Below are 22,325 nucleotides of genomic sequence, written 5' to 3' on the forward strand. Positions count from 1 at the left end.
CTCTCTCATCACAGTCCCAGCCCCACTGCTCCTCTGCCATCAGGCTCTGTAGTGCTCTGCTCCCTTCAGACCTGTGAGCCTCTCCTCCTGTCCAAGGCCAAGAGCTGCAGTCCTCAGGCAGTGGTGTGGCTAAGCCCAAACACATCACCCCCCAACTCTCCCAGAGACAGAGTCTCTCCCCTGAAAAACCCCCAAAGGGAGCACTCTGGGGCTGTTGAAACATGGTGCTTGAGGCAGAAGCCCCTCGAGGAGACTCCTGGAACGCAGCCAGGCCTCCTTCCCAAGCCACAGACTCTTCTCCACGAAGTTTCAAAGTGTCAGTGTTTTCATGGTGCCTTGGGAGAGGGCTCAGGGAACCACAGGCTCATGGAACGGGTTGGGTTGGAAGGGACCTCCAGGGGTCATCCAGCCCCACTGCTCCCTGCACTGAGCAGGGACATCTCCAGCTACAGCAGGTTGCTCAGAGCCCCAGACAACCTCACCTGGAGTAGTGTCAGGGATGGGGCATCTCTCACCTCTCTGGGCATCCCGGGTCCCACCTCAGTGTCAAACATTTCTCCCTTCTCTCTGCTCTAAATCTCCCTCTCTTAGCTCAGACCACCCCTCCTTGTCCTGCCACAACAGGCCCTGCTCAGAAGTCTGTCCCCAGCTTTCTGACAGGTGCCCTCGAAGTGCTGATGAAACAAATGCCAAAGCACCTGCAGGTAACTCGTGGGCAGGTGAAGCTCTGGTTCTGGTGGGAGAAGAGCTGCTTTCCATCTGCTGCTCCCCGCTGCCAGGTGTGCCACCCTGCAGTGGGATTGTGTCTAACACCTGCTGCTTGCTCTCCCTTCCTGCCTAGTCCGAGCTGAGCGATGGCATCGCGGTCCTGGTGGGCAGCAACGACAGAATGCAGGGCATCGTCGCGCAGCTGGAGGAGACCTGCAAGACAGTGGAGGTAGGTGGCACAGGCCTGTCGCTGGCAGGTCACCTCTTGTCAGCTGCTCACTCTGGTCACTCTCTGCCAGGCCTCAGCTTTACCCAGCTGCATCCCCGCAGCACCTCACCAGGCCATCACTGTGGCTTTGTAGCAAAGCAGCTCTGCTTCTTCAGCCAAGGGACGCGTCCTGCTCAGCACCCTGGCACTGGCCGTGTGGCTGAGGACATAGGCTGAGCACAGTCCACGTCTTGCTTGGCGTTCTTGGTGGCACAGGGTATGAAGTGAAAAGCAGATCCAACCAGATTCCATCAGCTCCAGCTCATTTCTCATCTAAGGTTAGCTTGTAGAGCTTTAAAAGGCCAGTGCTGGACTAGAGGCTGGCTGGTGCTGTGAGCAGAGCCCCGGGCAGCCACGGGGTGCGTGCTGGTCACGCTGCTTGGCTGCTTTGCCTTCTGCAGAAGCAGTTTTCAAACACATCTCTCCGTGGATGCAGTGCTGATGTACTCACACTTTGAATGCCCTCTCCTTGTCCCTTAAGGAGTCCTGGTTTGTTGCTTGTGGGAGGGAAGAGTTTAGGTTCTTGCTGGGTTTTCTGGTGAAGGTTTCACTCAGAGCTGGAATTTGCTTTGTGTCATGCACCAGCAGAAGTGGCTTTGGATTCCTCTGAGTGGTTTGCACCAGCAAGGCCAATACAAATATGAGCTCTGACCAGTTCGAGCATCACAGCAGCAGGCTGAGGGAAGCTCTCATGAATTGATCTTGTGGTCAGGGTTTGATGAAGCATCCAGTGAAGGAGTCTCATCCCTCTCTACCCAGTTAGAGAATACTGACCCTTCAGAGCTGGAGCACAAAAGAGAAGCAGCAGAGGAAGAGAAGTGACTCCAAGATGTACAGATTCTAAGTGGAGAGGAAAATGGATTGCACAAGCTGTGTGCACAACTGCCCCAGGCTCCTGTTTCCTTGGAGCAAGGGAGAGCAGAAAATGTCCCTGCCTGGGCTGGTGGCTTTATGTTCTCTGCAGCAAGTGAAAGAGAGAGCGCAGCAGCGCAGGCGGAGCTTTGTAGTCAGGAAGCCTTCACGTCTCCAGGAGGAAGCTGGCTGCTATCAGGGCTCTGCAGACAGCCACAAGCCTTTCAAGTAGGTCAGCTGCAGAAATCTGAATGAGACAACAGCAAAAGCTTTTACTCATTTAAGCTGAACTAGCTGAGCCAGAAACAAGACTTCAAACATCTCACCCAAAGTGTGGAGAAACAACTGCGCTAAAAATACCTTCACAAACACACCAGGTCCTGAAGCTGCCTGCCTGGCTCCTCCACTCTCTGCAGAGCCCACCCTTGCAACCCAAAGCCCAAAGGAAGTGCAGCCTTCAGATGTTGGAGCAGGCTTTCCACCTTTCCAGTCAGAGATTGCAGCAGATTTGAGCTGGGAGCTTACCTTGCCTCTCCCCTGTTACCTTGCAAGCCTGTGGCATCTCCCAGCACACCAGAGCCTTGACTGGGTGGAGAGCAGATTGTCCTTGGGGGTGGGAAGCCACAGCTGGAGCTGAGAAATGCACAGATGTGGAGAGAAGGCTTAGACTCATAGAACTGGTGAGGCTGGAAGAGACCTCTAAGGTCATCGAGTCCCACCCCAGTGGCTCTGGTGGTGTTGGGTTGATGGTTGGGGCCGATGGCTTTAGAGTCCAACCCAAACAATTCTGATTCTCTCTGTGCCCAATTCCCACTCCTCAACACATGCAGTGATTTTTGCACCCATCTGCATGAGGCTTTAGAGGTAGAGAAGGGACCATCACCACTGGCAGGGAAGAGCTCTGGCTGACAGTCAGGGGAGAAGTGGGGGCCTCTCCAGCCAGGTGCTCTGATCAATCAGCCCTATTGCTTCCAGACCTGCTGTGGAACTGCTAAGAGTCCTGTGCTGCTGGCATCCCAGCACTGTGCCTCAAGGGGTGAAGGTGAGGAACTGATTCAGCCTCAGCTCCAGGGAAATTGAATTGAAATATTCACCACCAGCCACAGCCAGATAGTGCCACAAGAAGGTTCTGCCACGGGGCACAGAGGTGACTCAGGTACCTGATTTAACTTGGCTCGAGTGCTTCTGTTTGGCAGCCCTCAGACACTGTAGCTCCCTGGCCCTGATTTCCTCCCCATAAACCCTCCCTAGCAAGTGCAGTTTGTTCTTGTCAGAGAGCTCTCAGTGAAGCAGCCACCAAACCCACCCTGCTCACTCAGGGGCATAGCTGAGGCTGTCTGCTTGGAGGGACAGGCATTGTGTGCAGTCAGTGCCTGAGGGCGAGGGCACAGCCTGATTCCTCCTCCTGCCCGGGAGCTCTTCTCAGATACTCCTTCCCTCCTGGCACCTCCACCTCCTCCAGCGCCCAGGATGTGAGGGACATGGGCTGCCAGGAGAGAGGCTGGGAGGGTGTATGTGCAAATCAAGCTAGGCAGGATAACTCCAGGTCCTCTGGTAGCAAAAGAACCTTTGCCAGAGGTGGTTTGAGGTGATTGCTCCATTCTGCTCCTGCAAATGGACGCAGCTGCTAAGGTAACCTGGAAGGTCCCTTCCACCCCAGACCTGGGGAGGGATTTCTGCCTCTGCAGCCCCTGGCGTGCCGCAGCTCACATCCCGAACGCCTCTCCCGGGGACTGGGCAGGCTGGCAAGTTACACAATGACCTGCTGGGGGGAGGCTGCAGTGGCTCAGAACTCCAGAGCTTGAGAAGAGTTTGAAAACTTTTGTTCCACCAGCTTGGACTTTGCAAAGGAGCAAAGCCTGTGGGGTCATTCGGATGCCTTTGTGCTGTTCAGCCAGAGGGATTCCTTTGATGAGAAGGCTTCCAAGGGGCTGCAAAAATAGCAGTTCTTTTAAGCCCCTAACATCTTTAACATAAACCAAACGATTTGCAGGAGTGCTGCAGACGACAGAAGGAGCAGCTGTGTGAAAAATTTGATTATCTCTACTCTGTGCTGGAAGAAAGGAAAAATGAGATGGCACAAATCATCACCAGGAGCCAGGAGGAGAAACTGGAGCACGTCCGCTCCCTGATGAAGAAGTATGGGGATCACTTGGAAGCTGTGTCCAAGCTGGTGGAGTCAGGAATCCAGTTCATGGAAGAACCAGAAATGGCTGTGTTCCTGCAGGTATGGCACCTGAGAACAAAAAGCAATGGGGAGGTTGTCATAGAGCTGGAGGGGGCTGGAAGAGCTCTCTGAGGTCATCCAGTCTAACCATCCACCCAACCCCACCGTGGCCACCAAACCATGCCCCCAGGCACCACAGCCACACATTTCTTGAACGCCTCAGGGCTGGAGACTCCACCACCTCCCTGGGCAGCCTGTGCCATCCTCTGACCACTCTTGTGGAAAAGAAAACATCCCCAGTATCTAACCCAGACCTCCCCTAGCACAACCCCAGGCCACCTCCCTCCTTCCAGCACCCAGTACTAGGGAGAGGAGCAGATGGACTGCTGTGAATTGTGGCATTTATTTACTGTGTGCCCAGGTGGGCATCAGAGCCAATGGCATCCTGGCCTGGCTCAGGAGCAGTGTGGGCAGCAGGAGCAGGGCAGTCCTTCTGCCCTGTGCTCAGCACTGCTCAGGCCACCCCTTGAGTGCTGTGTCCAGTTCTGGGCTCCTCCATTGCAGAGATGTTGCAGTACTGGAAGGTGTCCACAGGAGGGCGACAAAGCTGTGAGGGGCCTGGAGCAGAGCCCTGTGAGGAGAGGCTGAGGGAGCTGGGGGTGTGCAGCCTGCAGCAGAGGAGGCTCAGGGCAGAGCTCATTGCTGCCTGCAGCTGCCTGCAGGGAGGCTGTAGCCAGGTGGGGTTGGGCTCTGCTGCCAGCACCAGAAGAAGGGGACACAGCCTGAAGCTGTGCCAGGGGAGGTCTAGGCTGGATGTTAGGAGGAAGTTGTTGGCAGAGAGTGATTGGCATTGGAATGGGCTGCCCAGGGAGATGGTGGAGTTGCTGTGCCTGGAGGTGTTTGAAGAGGAGGCTGCATGAGGCACTTAGTGCCATGGGTTAGTTGATTAGAAGGCATTGGGTGATAGGTTGGACTCAATGATCTTGAAGGTCTTTTCCAACCTGCTTAATTCTGTGATTCTGTGAAAGGCAGCACAGGGAACTCACCTGCATGTGTTTCTGTGTGACCTGCTCAAAGAAAGACACACAGAAACCCAACCTAAGGAAGTCACAAACCAGAGCAAAACAAAGACCAGACCAAACAAAAACCTCCAAACAAGCAGACCCTCCTAAACAAACACAGAAACCCAAACAAACAAAAAAGGGCAAAAAAAAAACCCCAACCCAACCAACCAACTAAAAAATCCCCAAACCCCCCTGAGCCAACAACCAAAGCCACTTATTGTTTTCAAAGTGCCTTTAAAGAGCTCAATAATCATTCCAGACAAAGACAGTTTTAGGGCTCTAGAAGCCTCTCACCCTTCTGGATCGTCCAAGGTAGAGTTGCTGGACCTGAAGATGGCAGTGGGAGAATTGCTTCTCACCACAAGACAGCCAGGGGAGAGGACCCCTCAGTTTCCAGCTCGTTTTGGGAGCAGCTGCAGGTGTTCCATGTCTCATTCAGGTTTTCATCTGGAAGGGGTTATTCAGTTTGGCAAACAGAAGGCTCTCGGGAGACCTTCTTGTGGCCCCCCAGTATCTGAAGGGGGCTATGAGAAAGCTGGGGAGGGACTTTTGAGGCTGTCAGGTAGTGGTAGGACTGGGGAGGATGGATCCAAGCTAGAGGAGGGCAAATTTAGATTAGACATTAGGAAGAAGTTCTTCACCATGAGGGTGGTGAGTGACTGGCACAGGTTGCACAGGGAGGTGGTGGAAGCCTCATCCTTGGAGGTGTCAAGGGCAGCCTGATGTAGTGTGAGGTGTCCCTGCCCATGGCAGGGGGTTGGGACTGGCTAATCCTTGTGGTGCCTTCCAACCCTGAGAGCAGTGTGAGTCTGTGAAAGGGACTGAAAGGCTCCCTCAGCTGTGTACTAATTACCTGCTGCCCTGATTTGATCTTGGTGCTAGACCTAACAGTTGGCACTTAGGAGCTCCATACTGGTGTGCTTAGAAGCAGCCAGTGTAAAACTCCAGCATGAGCTCCCTGAGCAAACTGATCAGCTTCAGCAGTAAGTTCTCTCCTTTTTGTTTCCACAGAATGCCAAAACACTGCTGCAAAAGTGAGTATCTGACCTGCAGCCTCTCGACCGCTGCCACGCGCTGCAAACCGCAGACTCCCCGCAGACCCAATAACCAATCTCTCTGGTTCAGGATCACTGAAGCCTCTAAAGGATTCCGGATGGAGAAAATAGAGGATGGGTATGAAAACATGAACCAGTTCACAGTGAACCTCAGCAGAGAAGAGAAGATCATCCGGGAGATCGACTTTGACAGAGGTGTGTGATGGATTGCACCTCAGCTGCACTGCTGAATTGCAGCTGGCTCTGGTGAGGCTGAGCAGGAAGACCTGAGCCAGGTGTTTCTCTCCACCCCACAGTGCAGGCAGACCTCTTTGCATCAATTACAGGGGAAAAGCAAACATCTCTCAGTCAAAAAATCACCTACCCTCTTGGCACCATTAAACTTACCTTAAGTGTGACCTCAACACTCTTCTAAACCCATGATCTTTACTAGATCAGAATGGAGAGGAGGAGGAAACGTTTTGCACTGAGGGTGGTGAAACGCTGGCCCAGGTTGCTCAGAGGGGTGGGAGATGTCCCTCGAACCTTTGCAGGCCAGGTTGTTTGGGGCTCTGAGCAAGCTGCTCTGGTTGCAAATGTCCTGCTGCCTGCAGGGGGCTGGCCTGCATGAGCTCTGAAAATCCTTTCCAGCCCAGACCAGTCTGGGGTTCTGCAGTCTTCATGGGGTGCTCAAACCTCTGCTTTTATGTTGTCTTCTCAGAGGAGGAGGGAGAAGAGGGAGAGGAGGAGACAGTGGATAGTGAAGCTTTGGATGAAATCCATACAGAGTCATCAGGAGATGAAGAAGAGGAAGAAGTGGAGGAAGAAGGGGCTGAGAGAGCATCACAGCCACCCCAGCAGGACCTCGAACCTCAGAGCGTGGTGGGAGAGCCCCAGGCTGACCCAGCTCCAGCGCCACTGCCCGCTGCCCCAGCTGGTCAGGTGAGTGGCACTGGTGTCTCGGCGTCCTGCCAGCTCTGCTGAGCGTGCCCTGGAGCAGCGAGCAAACAGCCCCCCGTGGGCTGAGGGTGGTGAGCACTGAGCTTTGCTGCCCTCCTCTGCGCGCTCCAATCCACGCAGCTCTGCCCTCCCTCGGGCCACACGGTTCCCGCTGGAGAGGCAGAAGGTGCTGCTGGGCAGATTGAGGTCCAGATGGGCTGCAGAGGGTATGAGTGAAAGAGATCCAGTTTGGGAGCTAAGCACATTAGAGAGGATGTTCTGCTTCTGTGCCTTAGCTCGGGCTAAGTGTTCCAAATTAAATGCTTGGTAAAATGTTTATCCTCAGAGGTTCTGGGCTTCCCTCTGGGTTCAGTGTGCTTCCCACCACCCTTCTTAGATGAGACTTTCCATCTGGGGTTGGTTTGGGGGTTTGGGCTGGTTTTTTGTTTTGGATGATGTTTGCTGCTGTGGTCTCGTCTAGGTGTGTGCAGGGATGTGAGAGAGCAGACAGGAGAGGAGGCTGCAGCAAGCAGCTGCAGGGTGGGGCTGTATTTAGGCCAGCACTTGTCCTCAAGGAGTGTGATTAGAATGAGACCATCACTGCTGCGTACTCTGAAAGACCTACATAAGAGCACAGACTTCGCCTGCTGCTTCAGCTGGCCTGGCAAGTGACTCAGACAGTGCTCCTCTTGTGCAACTTAGCTCTGGCTAAGCTGCTCTGAGGGTGTCTGAGTAGGCCACTGTGAAAGCAAGAGAGAGCAGGAAGGGTTGGACCTTTGCTGGCAGCGTAAAGCAAGGGGAAAGAAATACTGCAGATTGACCCTTGCTTTGATCTTGCTTGTCACTCTCCCAGGGAACAGCTGATAGGACAAGAGGAAATGGCCTCAAGTTGTACCAGGGGATGCTTAGGTTGGACAGGAGGAACAATTTCTTCCCAGGGCAGTGGTGGAGTCCCCATCCCTGGAGGGGTTTCAGAGCCATGGAGATGTGGTGCTGAGGGGCACGGTGCAGTGGTGACCTGGCAGTGCTGGGGTAAGGGTTGGATTTGGTGGTCTTGGAGGTCTCCTCCAACCAAAGGGGTTCTGTGGTTCATAAAACCATGGATGAGCTTGCACCAACTGTATGAAGCTGCTTTCAAACCTGGCTCCATTGATTGAACCAAGGTTTGTCTTTTGAGGGCTGGCACTGACTTAACTAAACCTAACTAGTGTTGATTTAATCCAGGCCAGAGCCACGCTCCTGCTGTAGCCTTTCTGCACACTGACAGAGTTCTCCACTTCTAAGGCTGAAGTGGGAAAGGTACCTTGGAAGGTGCCATTTAGGTGCCACGAGATGTCAGCTGTGCAGTCAGACATGTCCTTGGGTGTTGTGGTGTGTGGGACACCTGAAGTTCAGCCTTTGCCTTCTGGTGTGGGTGACCTCGGAGAGCCTGATGCTGGCAGAGAGGCACAGCTCATCAGGTTGCTCCTTGCCCTCCAGAGCAGCTGTGCTTGGCTCAGAGCACTGGGCACAGGGCTGCTGGGCAATGCTCCTCTCCACTGTCTCTGTATTCCTCTTGCTCTGTCTGCTGACAGCAAGCAGAGTCCTTGACAAATGTCTTGTTCTGAACCCAACCCCTAACAAGCCACTCAGAGGTACCCACAGCTCTTGTTCATGGCTGGTGCTGCTTCATGGGGCTCTTATGCTGAGTTTCTGGGGAGTTAGGACTGAATTGGGTGTTGATGTGAATTGAGGAACCAGGTCCTTGCTCCTTTCTCAGTCTGCATCCCCTTCCCAGCTACGTTTTCTCCCCCCTGTCTGTGTTATTCAAACGATAGCTGCTCTTGCTTCTCATTTTATTCAGAGTGGTTTGGGTTGGAAGGGATCTTAAAGACCACTTAGCTCCAGCCCCTGTTCCGTGGGCAGGGACACCTCCACCAATCTGGGTTGCTCAAGGCTTCATCCAGCCTGGCCTGGAACACCTCCAGGGAGGGGGCAGCCACAACCTCTCTGGGCAACCTGTGCCAGTGCCTGCCCACCCTCGCTGTCAGGAATTGCTTCCACATCTTCAGTGCTCTGAATTCTTGCAGCCCATGCAGGAGCAGCCTGCTCCTGCCTGCAGATGTCCCTGTTGACTGCAGGGAGGTTGGGCCAGGGGACCTCTGAAGGTCCCTTCCAACCCAAAGCATGCTGTGCCCAGGACAAACCTGTCCCTCGCAGTGAGCTGTCACAAACAGGCATGCAGGGCAGCCTGGCTGTGGCAGAAGGTAACGTGGTGCACTCTGCTTGTTCTCTCTCTCTGTCGTGATGAAGGAAGAGGTTGTGACACCGAGTGGCTCTCAACAGACCCCGGAGTCTGACACTCCAGTGCTGGCCACAGCAGAGCCCCTGGATCCCCTCTTTTACCCTAGCTGGTACAAGGCTCAGCCGCGGCAGCCAGGCAGCCCCAGCGGCACCCCGGCGAGCGGGCTGGGCACAGCAGCGCCTCCTGCTGCCCTGCAGACTGGTGCCAAGAAGGCAGAAGCTCCAGCAGCAGCCGAGGAGAGCGCAGTGGGCAGCGGCAAGGAGGGTAAGGCCTCCGCCACCTCCAAGGTCAGTGCCAGCAAAGCCACTGCCAGGGAACGTGTGGCTGCATTTCCCTCTGCATGCTGAGGGCAAGGAGTGGGCACAAGCCAGGAGCTGGGAGCAGCAGCAGCTGTCTGCAGCACATGAGCTGCCTTTGTGGGTGCTGGGCTAAGGGCCAGGCTGGTGCCCAGCTTTGCAGGAGCATGGCCCATGGCTGCTGTGCTTAGCTGTGATGCGAGTGCCCGCGCTGAGGAGCTGCTGGAGAGGCTGCCTGTGCCCCTGTGCATCAGCTGTGTGCATGTGCTGGCAGCAGGCAGGGCCTGGCAGAAGGGGATGCTCAGCACCTGCCATGCCTGAGCAGCTCTGGCTTGGCTTTGCCTTCTGTGGCTCTCCCTGCAAGTGTGGGGTGGCTCTCCCGTGGGAACCTGGAGCTGTGCTGGTACCCAGAGCCCTCTGGTCTCCAAGCACTGTGACTCTCTGGGGTCAGCTGCTGCAGGGAGATTCCTCCAAGGATCCTTGGGACTTGCTAAAAGGAGAGCATGGAGGTCACTGCTGCAGTGGAGTTAGGCTCCCAGCAGTGTGATGGGACAGGAGATGCTGATGTGCTGGGCATGGGAATGCTGGACTTGGTATCACCTCGGTCTGAGTGTTCCTCCTTCTCTCTGTGTGTGAAAATAGGACCACAAAACATGGTCAGGGGGCTGGGATCCCTCTGCTGTGACACCAAGACTGGTGAAGTCCTTGCTGGGTGAATTCCCTGGGAGCTTGTCTGGCTCTGGTCTGCTTCCCTGGGTTGTAATTTAGCAGCAGCAAAATCAAGGAGCAAAATCCAGGTTTGTTGTGGCCAAAAGAGGGTCAGGGGCTAAGAAAGATTGGAAAGATGTCAGTTCCTGTTGGAGTGTGAATTGTGGGGCTCAGTATTTTCCTGGATCATGAGTGACACTGGCATTTTGGGTGGAGGAGGATGTAGGGAAGTGTAGCACATGTTCTAGAGAACAAGTCATAGGAGGAGCAGCTGAGGGACCTGGGAGTGTTTAGCCTGGAGAAGAGGAGGCTGAGGGGAGACCTCCTTGCTGTTTACAGCTCCCAGAGAGAAAGCTGAAGTGAAGCCAGGATTGGCCTGTTCTCCCAAGAAGCTAAGGACAAGAAGAAACAGCCTCAGACTGCACCAGGGAAGGGTTAGTTTGAAGAAGAGGAAACATTTCTTTGCTGCAAGAGAGCTCAGGGACTGGCACAGGCTGCCCAGGGAGGTGGTGGAGTCCCTACCCCTGGAGCTGGTCAAGAAACCTGTGGCCATGGCACTTAGGATATGGTTTGGTGGCCATGGGGGTGCTGGGCTGGGGGCTGCACTGGGGCTGGTCCAACCCAAATAAGTCTGTGATTTTGTGTGGTTCTGTGGCTGGAGGACCAGGGTATGCAGCTGAGAATGAAGTTGTCGCTGAGCTGGAGGCAAAGGAGGGATAGGAGAGCTCAGGAGGCAGCAAGGTGCTGCAGCACAGACGAGCAGGGCACCCAAGCTAGGAGCGGCGATGCCGTGGGACGATGCCGCGCTCAGATCCACAGGCGTGGGCTGGAACGTGCCTGCCAGGACAGCAGTGGCCTCTGTCCCTGGGGACGTAATCCTCAGCTTTGGGATTCCCCTGCATGTGATTTTCCCATGCCTCCCCCTGAGGTGCCGAGGCCCTTTGAAGCCCCAGCAGATGTCCCTCTCGCCGCTGCTTTTCCTCCCTGCCTCCAATCAGAGGACTTCTTGGAGAAGTGCTGTGGAATCAGGACTCTTTCCCTGCCCCTGCTGGCAATGCCTCCTCCGTGGCAGGAGCAGACTGGTGAAGCACTCTTCTTGTTTCCTCACAGGAGTTAGCTTTCTGCTTCTCACTCCTGGCACTCCTTATCATACTGCATCAGCTTTGGAATCTGGCCCAATACATGATTTGTACCTTCATGGGTAGGAAATGTTTTGTTTTCCCATTAACTAACAGTTCAAAGTGTCTCTGCTGCTCTCCCTATGTGGTTCTCAAGGGGTTTTGTTCCCTTTCCTCCCATCCAAAGCCATCCTGCTAGTTCACCACACAGGCTGCCTAAAGCATTCCTTCTTTGCACCTCTTCAGCTTCCCCCTGCATGGTTCAACCTTGCACCTCCCTGGTCCAGAATGAAAAGAGCCATTTAGTCCCTCAGATGAGTGCTGTGTCCAGCTCTGGGCTCCTCCATTGCAGAGAGATGTTGAGGTGCTGGAAGGTGTCCACAGGAGGGTGATAAAGCTGGGGAGGGGCCTGGAGCACAGCCCTGTGAGGAGAGGCTGAGGGAGCTGGGGGTGTGCAGCCTGCAGCAGAGGAGGCTCAGGGCAGAGCTCATTGCTGCCTGCAGCTGCCTGCAGGGAGGCTGTAGCCAGGTGGGGTTGGGCTCTGCTGCCAGGCAGCCAGCACCAGAAGAAGGGGACACAGCCTCAAGCTGTGCCAGGGCAGGTCTAGACTGGATGTTAGGAGGAAGTTGTTGCCAGAAAGAGTGAATGGAAACAACAGGACAAGAGGAAATGGCCTCAAGCTGCACCAGGGGAGGATTAGGTTGGAGATGAGGAACAGTTTCTTTGCTGCAAGAGAGATCAGGCCCTGGCACAGGCTGCCCAGGGAGGTGGTGGAGTCCCCACCCCTGGAGCTGGTCAAGAAACCTGTGGCCCTGGCACTTGGGAACAGGGTTTGATGGCCATGGGGGTGTTGGGTTGCTGGTTGGACTGGATGACCTTAGAGGGTTTTTCCAGCCTTAATGATTCCATGATTCTGCAGCTCCACAGTTCTGTAGTCCCACAGTTCCATGGTGTGTTTGCCTGGGCCTCTTCTTACCCACTTCATTCTACCTGAGCCCTGGGCTTTCCGTGGTGTTGCTCACATTGCCCACCAGAGAAGTGCCTGCCTGGAGCTGGTGAGTTTGGCCTGGCAGGAGGTGCCAGCTGATCACCCACAAACAGAGCTCTGATCTCATTTCCCTCCGCTGCCGGTAGCACACTGCCTCTGCTCTGCCAGGAGATGAGATATAATCAGGGCTGAGCTGTCTGGGAGGAGAAATCCTCCTGGAGTGGCCTCTGTTAATCTTCTTTCATTAGGTTTAAAATTTTCTATTACTTGCTTGCAACCTTCTGCCACCTGCCAGAGCCCCACGGGGATGCTCCTCTCTCTGCTCGTGCACTGTAGCTCTCTCTGCCCGGCTGCTGCTGCCTGCCACTGCAGCTGCTGAGCCTGCAAGCATCTCGCCGTGAGACAGCCTGGGACCACAGGGCAGCGAGGTCAGCCCTTGGCTGAGGTGGAGCTGGTTGGTTGCTGTCTCAACCTGCAGGCAACACAGACAAAAGGAGGGCAGCTAAATTCCAAACAAGCTCAGGAGAGATGGTGCTGTGCTGGTGGGCCCTGCCCCCCTTGCCTTTCCATGGCTCTATAAAAGCTGTGGTGCCACATTTTAGCACATCCTAATCTGGAATGGCCACACCAGAGTGCCAAATCTTAATGTGCTTCCCCTTCTCCCAGATGGAACTTGGTCTTTGCCATCCTGCCCAGGTGAGGAAGCCAAGTCCTCACTTCAAGCCAGCTGCTTGCTTGAGAGAAGGCTGAATGTGGAGGGAATGATGCTAAGCAAGGTTCTCCTTCCTCTCTGGCCACCCAGGGCAGCACCAGGAGTGGCACATTTGGAACAACTTATTGATAGATTCACAGAATGGTTTGGGTTGGAAGGGACCTTAAAGATGACCCAATTCCATCCCTGCTGCCATGGCCAGGGACACCTCCCAGGTTGCTCAGAGTTATCAAACCCTGGCCCAGGCTGCCCAGGGCAGTGGTGGAGTCCTCATCCCTGCAGGGGCTTCAAAGCCACGGGGGTGGTGCTGAGTGACACAGTGCAGTGGTGACCTGGCAGTGCTGGGTGAAGAGCTGGCCTTGGTGATCTTAAAGTCTCTCCAAGCGAAACGATTCCACAATTCTGTCTGTCAACATCAGGAGCAAAGCTGAGCTCAGGAAGCTCCAACGCTCTCAGCTCCCTGCAGCAGCTGGTCAGTGCATGCAGAGTCTGGGAATGTGGAGGGCAAAAGCTACCCTGATGTTTGCCATCTGGGTCTCGACATCCTTGAACTGTGTCTGTCCTCAGGCAGGTATCTGGGTGGGACAATTCTGCCCCATTGAGAAGTCTGCAGGGTTTGGCTGAGTGAGAAGTGGGACATCTGTCCTGGTGAAGTGGGGCTTTTGGAGGAGGCCCACGGAGCAGGCAGTGTGCAAGCCCAAACTGACCTCTCTTGGAGGCTTCTTCCTCCACATCTCTTAGATCTGGCAAAGCCCAGAGCATTCCACCTGCAGCTGGGACACAGAGCAGGCACCAGGTGCAAGGAACTCAGACTGCAGGATCTTGAAGGTCCTTTCCAACCCAAGCAGCTCCATGGCTTAATGGTGCCAAAGCTTCTCTGCCGTTGGACTCTGAGCTGACGCTCAGGTTTGAGCCCAGGTCTGAGGCTGCCCAGGCTGGTGTCCAGCCACAGGCAGCTCTGCCTGTGGATTTCCATTTTGCACCTTGACTTCGTGCTTCAGGTGGGGTTTTAATCATTTCCCCTCCCTCCCCCCCTCAGTTTAGCAAATACCTGCAGATAAAATCAGGAAAGTCTGGATTGTTCCTCTTTTAACACCTCCCTCTGCCCTGCTGTAGAGAATGGAGTGATTCAGAGGCAGCAGTGAGGAGTCGTGAGGGCAATGCATTAAGTCCTGCTTTTCAGACAACAGTTCCTCATAATTAATATGAGTGGCAAATCCTTCACCTGGAGTTGCACCTCCGATAGTCTGCTCTCTGCTTTGACTGCTGAGTCACAGATACCCTCTGGCTGATGTACACTGCATTCATTTCAGTCCACTGGTAGCAAAAGGAGCTCCGCGGTGAGAAGGTGAACACAATGATCTCTGCTTCAGTTGATCACCAAGCCAGGCTCACCCAGACTGTCACTCTGTGACAAACTCATTGTCACAAACTGAATCCTGCCTCCACTCCTCCTCCCCCAAGCATCCCTCGTCCTGCTGCTGGTTCCGGCGCTTGGGAAGGACAATAGAGGGTGGGCAGAAGAGAGTTCTTAATCCTGGGTGAGCTGTTGCTGCTTTCCATCACGTTCTGGTGGATCAAAGTCACTACAACAGGAGCCATCTGTCTGGAGATGTTCGGTTTGTTGTGCCCCTGCTGCCTTGAGGCAGTTCAGTGCAGCCACAGGTTTGTGGAATGCAGTGCTTGGAGCCCTGTGACAACTGGAGATGGATCAGCAATGGAAATCCCTCTGGTGGGCATTAGCCAGCTGGGCAGGAGCCCTTGTGTTGGGATGTCGTGGCATAGCCCCTCCAGGCTTTCCTGACTTGAGAGCAGGAGAAGGGCTGGATGTGCCAGCTTTGGTGCCCACCTGCCTGGGGGTTGAAATGGAGATGGGGGGAGGATGCTGCATGTTGTGCCAAGAAGAAACAGGGTGAGGGGAAAGGAGAGGGACATCTCAAAAGCTTCCTTCTGAGAGAAACTAAGGGTGGTGAGTGGATAGATCTGGGGGAGACTGTTCTGATGCTGCAGCCTTGGCATTCAGGACCCTCCTCTTGAGTTTCCTTCCCTTCCCTGGAGAGCACCAGGCCTGGAGCTTGTTCAGATCTGCAGCTGCTCACGCTCAGGGAAGGTGCAGAGATGGCTGGGAAGCTACACGAGTGTCTTATTTTGGGCTGGTTGTTTGAGTCGTGGCAGTGACAGAAAGGAGAGAATTGTCTGTCTTGTGTTCAAAGGCACAGCTGGAAACTCTCCCACACCACTCCAGCAGTGCCCACCGCTGGCTGGACCTCCCCATCCCCTGGCAGGTGTGTGGATCCCCAGGCAAAAGAAGGCAGCCAGGCTGTTTTGCTCTGGGGTGTGTTGGGGCTGCCCCAGGTCCTTGTGAAGGAGGCACTGCGTTAGCCATCACCCACCTAAAGTGAGTTGGCGTTGAAGGAGAAGCCGCTGCAGAGGCGCAGCTCCTCTCCTCGCACCGGGGAGCTCCTTCGCCGGCCACTAGCGAGAGGGAGACCTCTCTGGTGCTGTGGCGGATGGGGCTTGTCCGTGCCTGCTGGCTGCTGCCGCGGGTCTCGGTGGCAGGCAAGGGCAGCAATACTTGGAGGGTCTATGCTGTTGGCTCCTGCTAATGATGGCAACGGCAAAGAATAATTAAAAGAAGGAGGAGAAACGCTGCATGCAGAATATGCAGCCTCGTAGCGCTGTGGTGGTGGCTGACAGCTGCCAGGTGGAAGCTAGAGAGCAGGAACACAGGAGAACAAAAGGCTCGAACTGAAGTTGAAATGGGTTAAAAATAACCTGTTGTGCTGCCTTTGTTTCTGCTACCTGGAAGCCCTGAGTTAAACTCTTGACATTTGAGGCAGACAAACAGCCTCCAGGCCCTGCCAGGGTGTCAGGAGCAGGCAGCAGCCTCTCGTCCTGCTGCTGCTTGGCAGCACCCAACAGGGCAGCTAAAATGGGGGAATTAACTTCGTTTTCTTGCCACTTCCTGAGGCTGTGTGTAAAGGGTCAGGGCTGGGCTGGCCACCAGAGCAGTGCCAGAGGCTCTTCGTGAACCACTCTGCTTCCCAGCAGGGAGAAGGGAGAGAGACTGATGTGGTGGAAAGAAACTAACCCAGCTGTGATGGAAAGAAGAACAATGCCATGGGATAGAGACACAAACCAATGTGGAACCCAATCCCTGATGGCAGTGAGGGCACCATTGGCACCACTGCTGCTGGGGCCAAGCACTGGGCAAGTCCCAGACTGGACTCCATGGCAGATGAGAACAGGAACACAAGGATCAGGATGGGAGGCAGAAGGGACAGAGTCCTCCTGGAACAGCAGCCAGGGAAGAAGAGGCTTGACCCTGGGGATCCCTCAGCGCTCTCCTGAAGATGCCATCCATGGGCTGCAAGCCCTTGTTGGGCACTTGAGGGGCACCTGTCCTGTCCTCTCCTCCCCACAGCTGCCACTTCTGCCTTGCTGCCCCACAAGGTGGGGCACAAGCTGTGGCAGTGCCCTTGGTGTGCCCAGGAGCAAGTGTGAGGCAGAGGCTTTGTGCAGCACAGCCCTTGGCAGGAACTGTCCCACTCAGCTTCTCCCTGCTAGCAGCAGCCCCTGGCTGAGCAAAGCTGCCCTGAGCTTGAGAGAGTGCCTCATGGAGCAGAGGCTGAGCTGGGGAGGGCCAGCAGTGAGCAGGACTGGGGCTGGCTCAGAGCAGGGCACTACAGAAGCTGCAGAGGCCAGAGGTTTGGCTTTGCACTGCTGCTCTCTCCAGACCCCTCACTTTCTCTCAAGTTCCCCCTCCTGCTGTCCTGTGGGGTCAGGAGAAGGCACTGGGCAGTTCATGTGCTGCTTCTGAGAGTGCAGCTCCATCTTTTTCCCTCTGGCAGCAAAGGTGATTTAGGAGTTCCTTGCCAACCAGACCTGCTTCTTACTGCTGCCCAGATGCCACCACTCACTTTCGCGCTGAGGCAGCTGTTTGTTGGGCCCTGTTGGAATCAAAGCATTCCAGTGGGCCAGGTTTAAAAATACCTTCCTTCACCTCAAAAACCCAGCAGAAGGTTGGTGTCATTCCAGTGACATTCCCGTTCTTAGCACACAGCTAAGAGGAGGGCTGAACAGATCCCCAGCAGGAGCTGGGGTTGCTCAGCATCTCCACAGAGTTGGTGTGGAAACTCCAGCCTGGACTTTGCTGGTGGGGAAACCAAATCCAAGGATCAGTCATGCAGGGTGTGCTTCCCTCCTCACTTCATGAGCTGGCCTGCTGAAAATTCCTGGGGCTTATTGAAAGCATCTTCTGATGTCACTTGGCACCACAGGGGAAATATAAATCAAGGTGTAAGTATTCAGCACTCTCTCAGCATCAGCTTAATGGGATTAATGTTATCTGAGGTCAGCGCTTCAGTTCCTCCTTGTCACTGTTAAGGACCCAAATCAAGGGGTTGGAACTTGTTATTCCAGGTAATGTGAAAAACAAGCCCAACCCATGAGATCTCCAAGACTGAGATAAAGCTTGACAGCAGTTACCTCATCAGGCTGGACAGACACAATGGAGTGTTGAGTCTGAAGCACCTGAGAGGCGTGTGGCAAGGGCTGTGCTGTGCTCAGCAGAAACCTTCTCCCCAGCAGCAGCCTTGGGCTGCAGGAATAGGGAAAGTGAGGTGATCCAGCATGAGCCTGCAAGGATCTGGAATTTAGGAGGAGAGGAAATGGCCTCAAGCTGCACCAGGAAAGGTTTAGGTTGGCTATTAGGAAAATTTTCTTTACTGTAAGGCTTTGGCAGAGGCTGCCCAGGGAGGTGGTGGAGTCCCCATCCCTGGAGCTGTTCAACAAACCTGTGGCCATGGCACCTGGGGACGTGGTCTGGTGGCCATGGTGGGGTGGGGTTGGTGGCTGGACTGGATGAGCTTGGAGGGCTGTCCCAGCCCTTGTGATCCTGTGGTGTACTTGCCTTAGCAGGGAGGTTGGGCTCTATCTCCACAAGTGCCTTCCAGCCCCCACCATTCTATGACTCTGTGACCTACAGGGGTTGGGCACCCAAACCCCATCCACAAGGAGATGATCTTGTGCTTTCACCACCTCCTGCTCTGAGAACCAGTTGTGCTTTGTGGAAGTCTATAGCTGAGATCTTTGTCCAGCTCACTGCCTGCTTCTGAAGCGTGGGGGCTGCCCTTGGAAGCAGGGAATGGACTTCATACCATGGGCAGAGCTGCTCCTGGCATCTTCTGCCTCAGTGGAGTGTAGCATCCCTCAGCCACTGCCTGGCTGGGAGCACAAATACTGCAGTGTCTTTACTGAAGACACTTTAGGTGTGCAAAGGGGAGCCCCAGAGCCAGAGAATGACCTCAACTGCCAGCTTTGTGCTTGCTCCACTCCCGCCTGGCCGCGATGGCAAATGCTCGCTCTTGGAAAGCTCTCTGGGGGTAGTGCAGCCTGGCAGCCTGCTGAGTCCAGCGTGGGGAGCAGCTGCTTCAGCCAGCCAAACCCAGTGGGAAGGTGCTGGGGCTGCAGCAGTGTTTTGCTGACAGGGGAAGATGTCATCGCAGCAGAATATGAAGGAGCTAACAGGTTATGAAATAAAGCTCTGGCAGGGGAGCAGACAAAGGTTGTTTTGTTTGAAAGGAGGTTCCAGCAGGGTTGGTTCACGAGGCAATGTGGTCACCTTGCCAGTCAAAGTCATTACCTTGTGGTTTTTGTCTGCTAACATGTTGGGTCCAAACCCTATGAGACAAGCTGCTCAACCTCAAGGCCCTGGAGAGTTCTGTTTCCCAGAGCTCAGTGTGTGGAGAGGGGCTGACTGGACTGGCAAGTGGAAGTGCTTCAGGAGGCTTATCTTGCACAGGAAGAGAAAGGGCAAGGGGGGTTTAAGTAAAAAAGAACAACCCCACAGGGAATGCTCCCCTAAAGCTGTTGCCAGCCAGGGTGAGAGCGAGCAGAGCTGCCCCATGCCTGCACAGGATTGCACCACCCCTTTCAAAATAACTCTGGGCTAGTCCAGGCACTCCAGCTGGCCTTCCAAAAATAAAAGGCAAACCTTTCACCATCCCAGAGGACTGCTGAACCACCCCCACTCCTCCATCAACCAAGGCCAGGAGAGCACAGAACCCATAGCAGCTCAGCAGGTCTGGCCATGGCTGTATTGCTGCTAGGTGACTGCTGGAAGCAGGCTGCAGGGTTTGCAGTCAGTGCTTTGCAAAGCTGAGAGCCAGGCCTTCTGTGATCAGGTCTCAACCAGCTGTCTGCTCTGGCCACTGGAGCTCTGGCCCCATGGGCTTGATTCCTAACAATGCTTCTGCTAACCCTGGGAGCTGACCCTTCTCAGAGGCATGGCTGAAAATGGACTTCTGTATGGAAGCTGTTCCAGGTTTGTCGTGGTGCTTGTGCCCACCTGAAGTACCTGATAAAGTTAGCAAGACAAAGCCATCTGCTTCCCCCAGATCCCATTGGAAATCCATCCAGAGCCCTGATTTTGCAGCAAGAGGTTTGGCTTGACGTGGTTTAATGGGCAGGGTGGTGTTAGCTCCGTGGCTGGAGCTGATGATCTTAGAGGGCTTTTCCAGTCAAGAAGTGATGGAAAGGCTTGTCCACACTTCAGAAATTAAATAGAGCCTGAGTACTTAGCTGGAGGGAGTGGGGCTCTTCCAGTTCAGAGCCTCTGGCTCCCCAAAGGGGAGCTGAGGCCCCTAATTAGAGATAAGTAAAGCACCAGGGACCTACTTTCCTCATCGCTGCTAGCTGCCCTGCTTGTTGGTGTCATGACACTTCTCTGGGTAGTGACTGGAATGGAGCCCAGCAGCTGTGCACTGAACATCCCATTAATCCTTACTAACTCCTGGGGCACGTTTCAACACCCAGCCCTCACAAAACTGCTCCATCCCCATGCTCCAGTGCTTGTTTCTGGCTGTGTCTGTTAGCATCACTGCTTGAGGAGCTCCCCATTTTAGGCTGAGATTACAAAGGACTGAGATCTGTTAAAATTCAGAGGACAGCACTCCTGACACCTGCCCTCTGGTGAGCAGTGTCTTGACATCAAATCATCCTCCTGAGGTTCCCAAGGTGAGACAAAGCCTCGCCCAGAGAGGCCTGGCAGTCTGGCTCTCTTCATTTTAAGCATGAGCAGTAATTGATGTGCAGGTCTAGGAATACAGGGGGAGGGGAGAGGAGAATCCTCTCTAATGCAAGCTAAATTGTGGGTTTGATGCTGAAGCCACCAAGTCACCTGTTTGGATGTATTTTAGCAGGGTTTCTGGCACTATCACTAACCCAGCTCCCAGCTCTGCCACAGAGCTGAAAACACTGCAGCTGGCAAAACGTTTTGCATTTTATAGCGGCCTGTTGAGCTGATCTTTGAAGCAGTAACAGTCCCTGGGACACGCAGCTGCAGCACATCAGGTCCAGGCTCCCTTTTGCTCTTTACTGGAAGAGCAGGATACTTCGGGGGGGGGAAGCAAAGCAAGGGAAGCAAAGCAAAAGCCTGGGATGTAAGCAGCAGCTTTTATTTTCTGTATTATTTCTTTCCTGGTCTTGGGCTGGGTGAAAGGGAAATGGAAAAAAAAGACTTTGTGAAAGTAAAGGAAGGAAATAAACAGCAGCAAAACCCAACACAGAACCATCCCCTCCCCCCCAAAAAATAGCGCCACAAAAACCAACCAGGGGTGGACTCTGATCTCCAGAGGTCCCTTCCAACCCCTGCCCTTCTATGAAAGGGAAAAACCACCAAAGAACAACAACAATAAAAACCCAAATAAAACCCCCAAGCGACCAACCCAAGGCCAGCAGCAGCCCCGCGCAAGGCAGATTTCACGACAGCAGAGCAAGTATCACTTTGAGTGGCAATGCACTGACAATGACTTCTGGCTCCAGGCCACATCAATCTGGAGGCCCAGCTCCGCAAGCCAAGCTGGCTCAGGAGCTCTTCTCAACAGGCAGCTCTCACCTCCAGCGCGATAAAGCAACATTCCTGAGGGCCGGAGCAGGACCCAGCCCTTCGCTCAGCTGTGACTCGCTCTTTCCTCTGCTGCAGTCCATGGCAAGCCTCCCTCTGGCTGCCCTGCTGCTGGCAAGCCGGCCGCCCTCCCCCGATTGCCACGCTCCCTGCCTTCCCCCACTTGGGTCTGCTTTGGGAAAGCTGCAGGATTTTAGTGCAAGTTGCCTTTTTCCCGCTGCCATTTGTCAACCTTTCCTTGCGTTGCAGCCTGGTTCTGAAGCATCTCCGCAAGGCCAGGCGGAGGAGCGCGCCGGCAGCGGCGAGGAGCCAGCTCGCCATGTCTTCTCCTTCTCCTGGTTGAACTCCCTGAATGAATGATGACTCACTCTGGCTGCCTTCTGCCTGCTGCTCCGTGCAGGGTCCACCGGGGCAGGCAGCCTGGCTGCACTCAGCAAAGGACCTGGACTGGAAAGGGACATCTGAGCAGGTTTCATTCCCAGGAACTCAGCTGACCTCCACCTCATACCCAGCCCTTGAGATGCCAGTCCTGAGAGGGGTGGGAGCATGGGGACAAAGGACTGTATTGTAGCCAGAGTGTTTGCCAGGAATTTCTTGTTTCCAAGGGAAAAATAGCATCACTACAGCTGTGGGCTGAGCACTGTTAGTGTTTGTTACTCACTTTTTGGGCACGTCCCCGTGTAGGTGTAAATGCTTCACCCGTGTTGGTAAAGTGCTGCTGTGATACTCACTGGTAGCATCCTTTGTCACAAGAGAGTTTCTCCTCGGTGCCCTCTCGTCGCTGCTGGTGGCCTCAGTGACACCAGCATGCTCTTTGCACCCCCAACGTTGAGGTTGTCTCTCAGCACCTCCCTGCAGTCACTTGTCCCCAGGGTATCGGTGCCTCCCCAGCTGCCCAAATCACCTTTGTATCTGAAAAGAAGCTCTGCCAGGCGCACTGAAGTGACACTCTGCAGGCTCTGTCACTGAGGGCAGGGTGGCAGCACCCAGTGGTGCCCAAGAGAGATCTCAGGTTGCTGGGAGTGGTGGTGTCGAGGGGAGCAGGCAGCAAGCTCTGCGCTAGAGCTAAGCAGGGCTCTGTCCAGGAGCTCCTAGCCCTATCCACACCCTGTTGGCGGGGGACTGTAGGGCTGCACTGGGCCGCAGCAGGACTGGTGAGCAGGCAGCACCTGGTCAGGAGACTGTAAAGGGTCAGGCTCAATCCTGGCCACACTTCCCCACAGGGCTGAGTCACAACAGCCCTCATTCAGATTTCATTCCTCTGGAAAAATCCTCTTGGGA

General features: G+C 54.7%; 1 protein-coding gene across 4 annotated transcripts in view; it reads left to right on the plus strand.

Moving 5' to 3' along the window:
* Window positions 1–22,318, plus strand: part of TRIM55 (tripartite motif containing 55) — a 31,206-nt gene extending 8,888 nt beyond the window's left edge. Inside the window, exons 5-11 of one of the 4 annotated variants that reach the window (XM_064170585.1) lie at window positions 842–937; window positions 3,822–4,055; window positions 6,071–6,093; window positions 6,185–6,309; window positions 6,815–7,035; window positions 9,325–9,603; window positions 21,294–22,318. In XM_064170585.1, coding sequence (XP_064026655.1) covers window positions 842–937; window positions 3,822–4,055; window positions 6,071–6,093; window positions 6,185–6,309; window positions 6,815–7,035; window positions 9,325–9,603; window positions 21,294–21,404 — 1,089 coding nt within the window. In that variant the 3' untranslated portion in view covers window positions 21,405–22,318. Of the gene's footprint in view, window positions 1–841; window positions 938–3,821; window positions 4,056–6,070; window positions 6,094–6,184; window positions 6,310–6,814; window positions 7,036–9,324; window positions 9,604–10,659; window positions 11,492–21,293 lie in introns of those variants that run through there. The other 3 variants (XM_064170586.1, XM_064170587.1, XM_064170588.1) reach the window with 3 other exon arrangements.
* The last annotated feature ends 7 nt before the right edge of the window (window positions 22,319–22,325 follow it).

The sequence above is a fragment of the Pogoniulus pusillus genome, chromosome 34, assembly GCF_015220805.1.
Source record: "Pogoniulus pusillus isolate bPogPus1 chromosome 34, bPogPus1.pri, whole genome shotgun sequence".
NCBI classification, from domain to species: Eukaryota; Metazoa; Chordata; class Aves; order Piciformes; family Lybiidae; genus Pogoniulus; species Pogoniulus pusillus.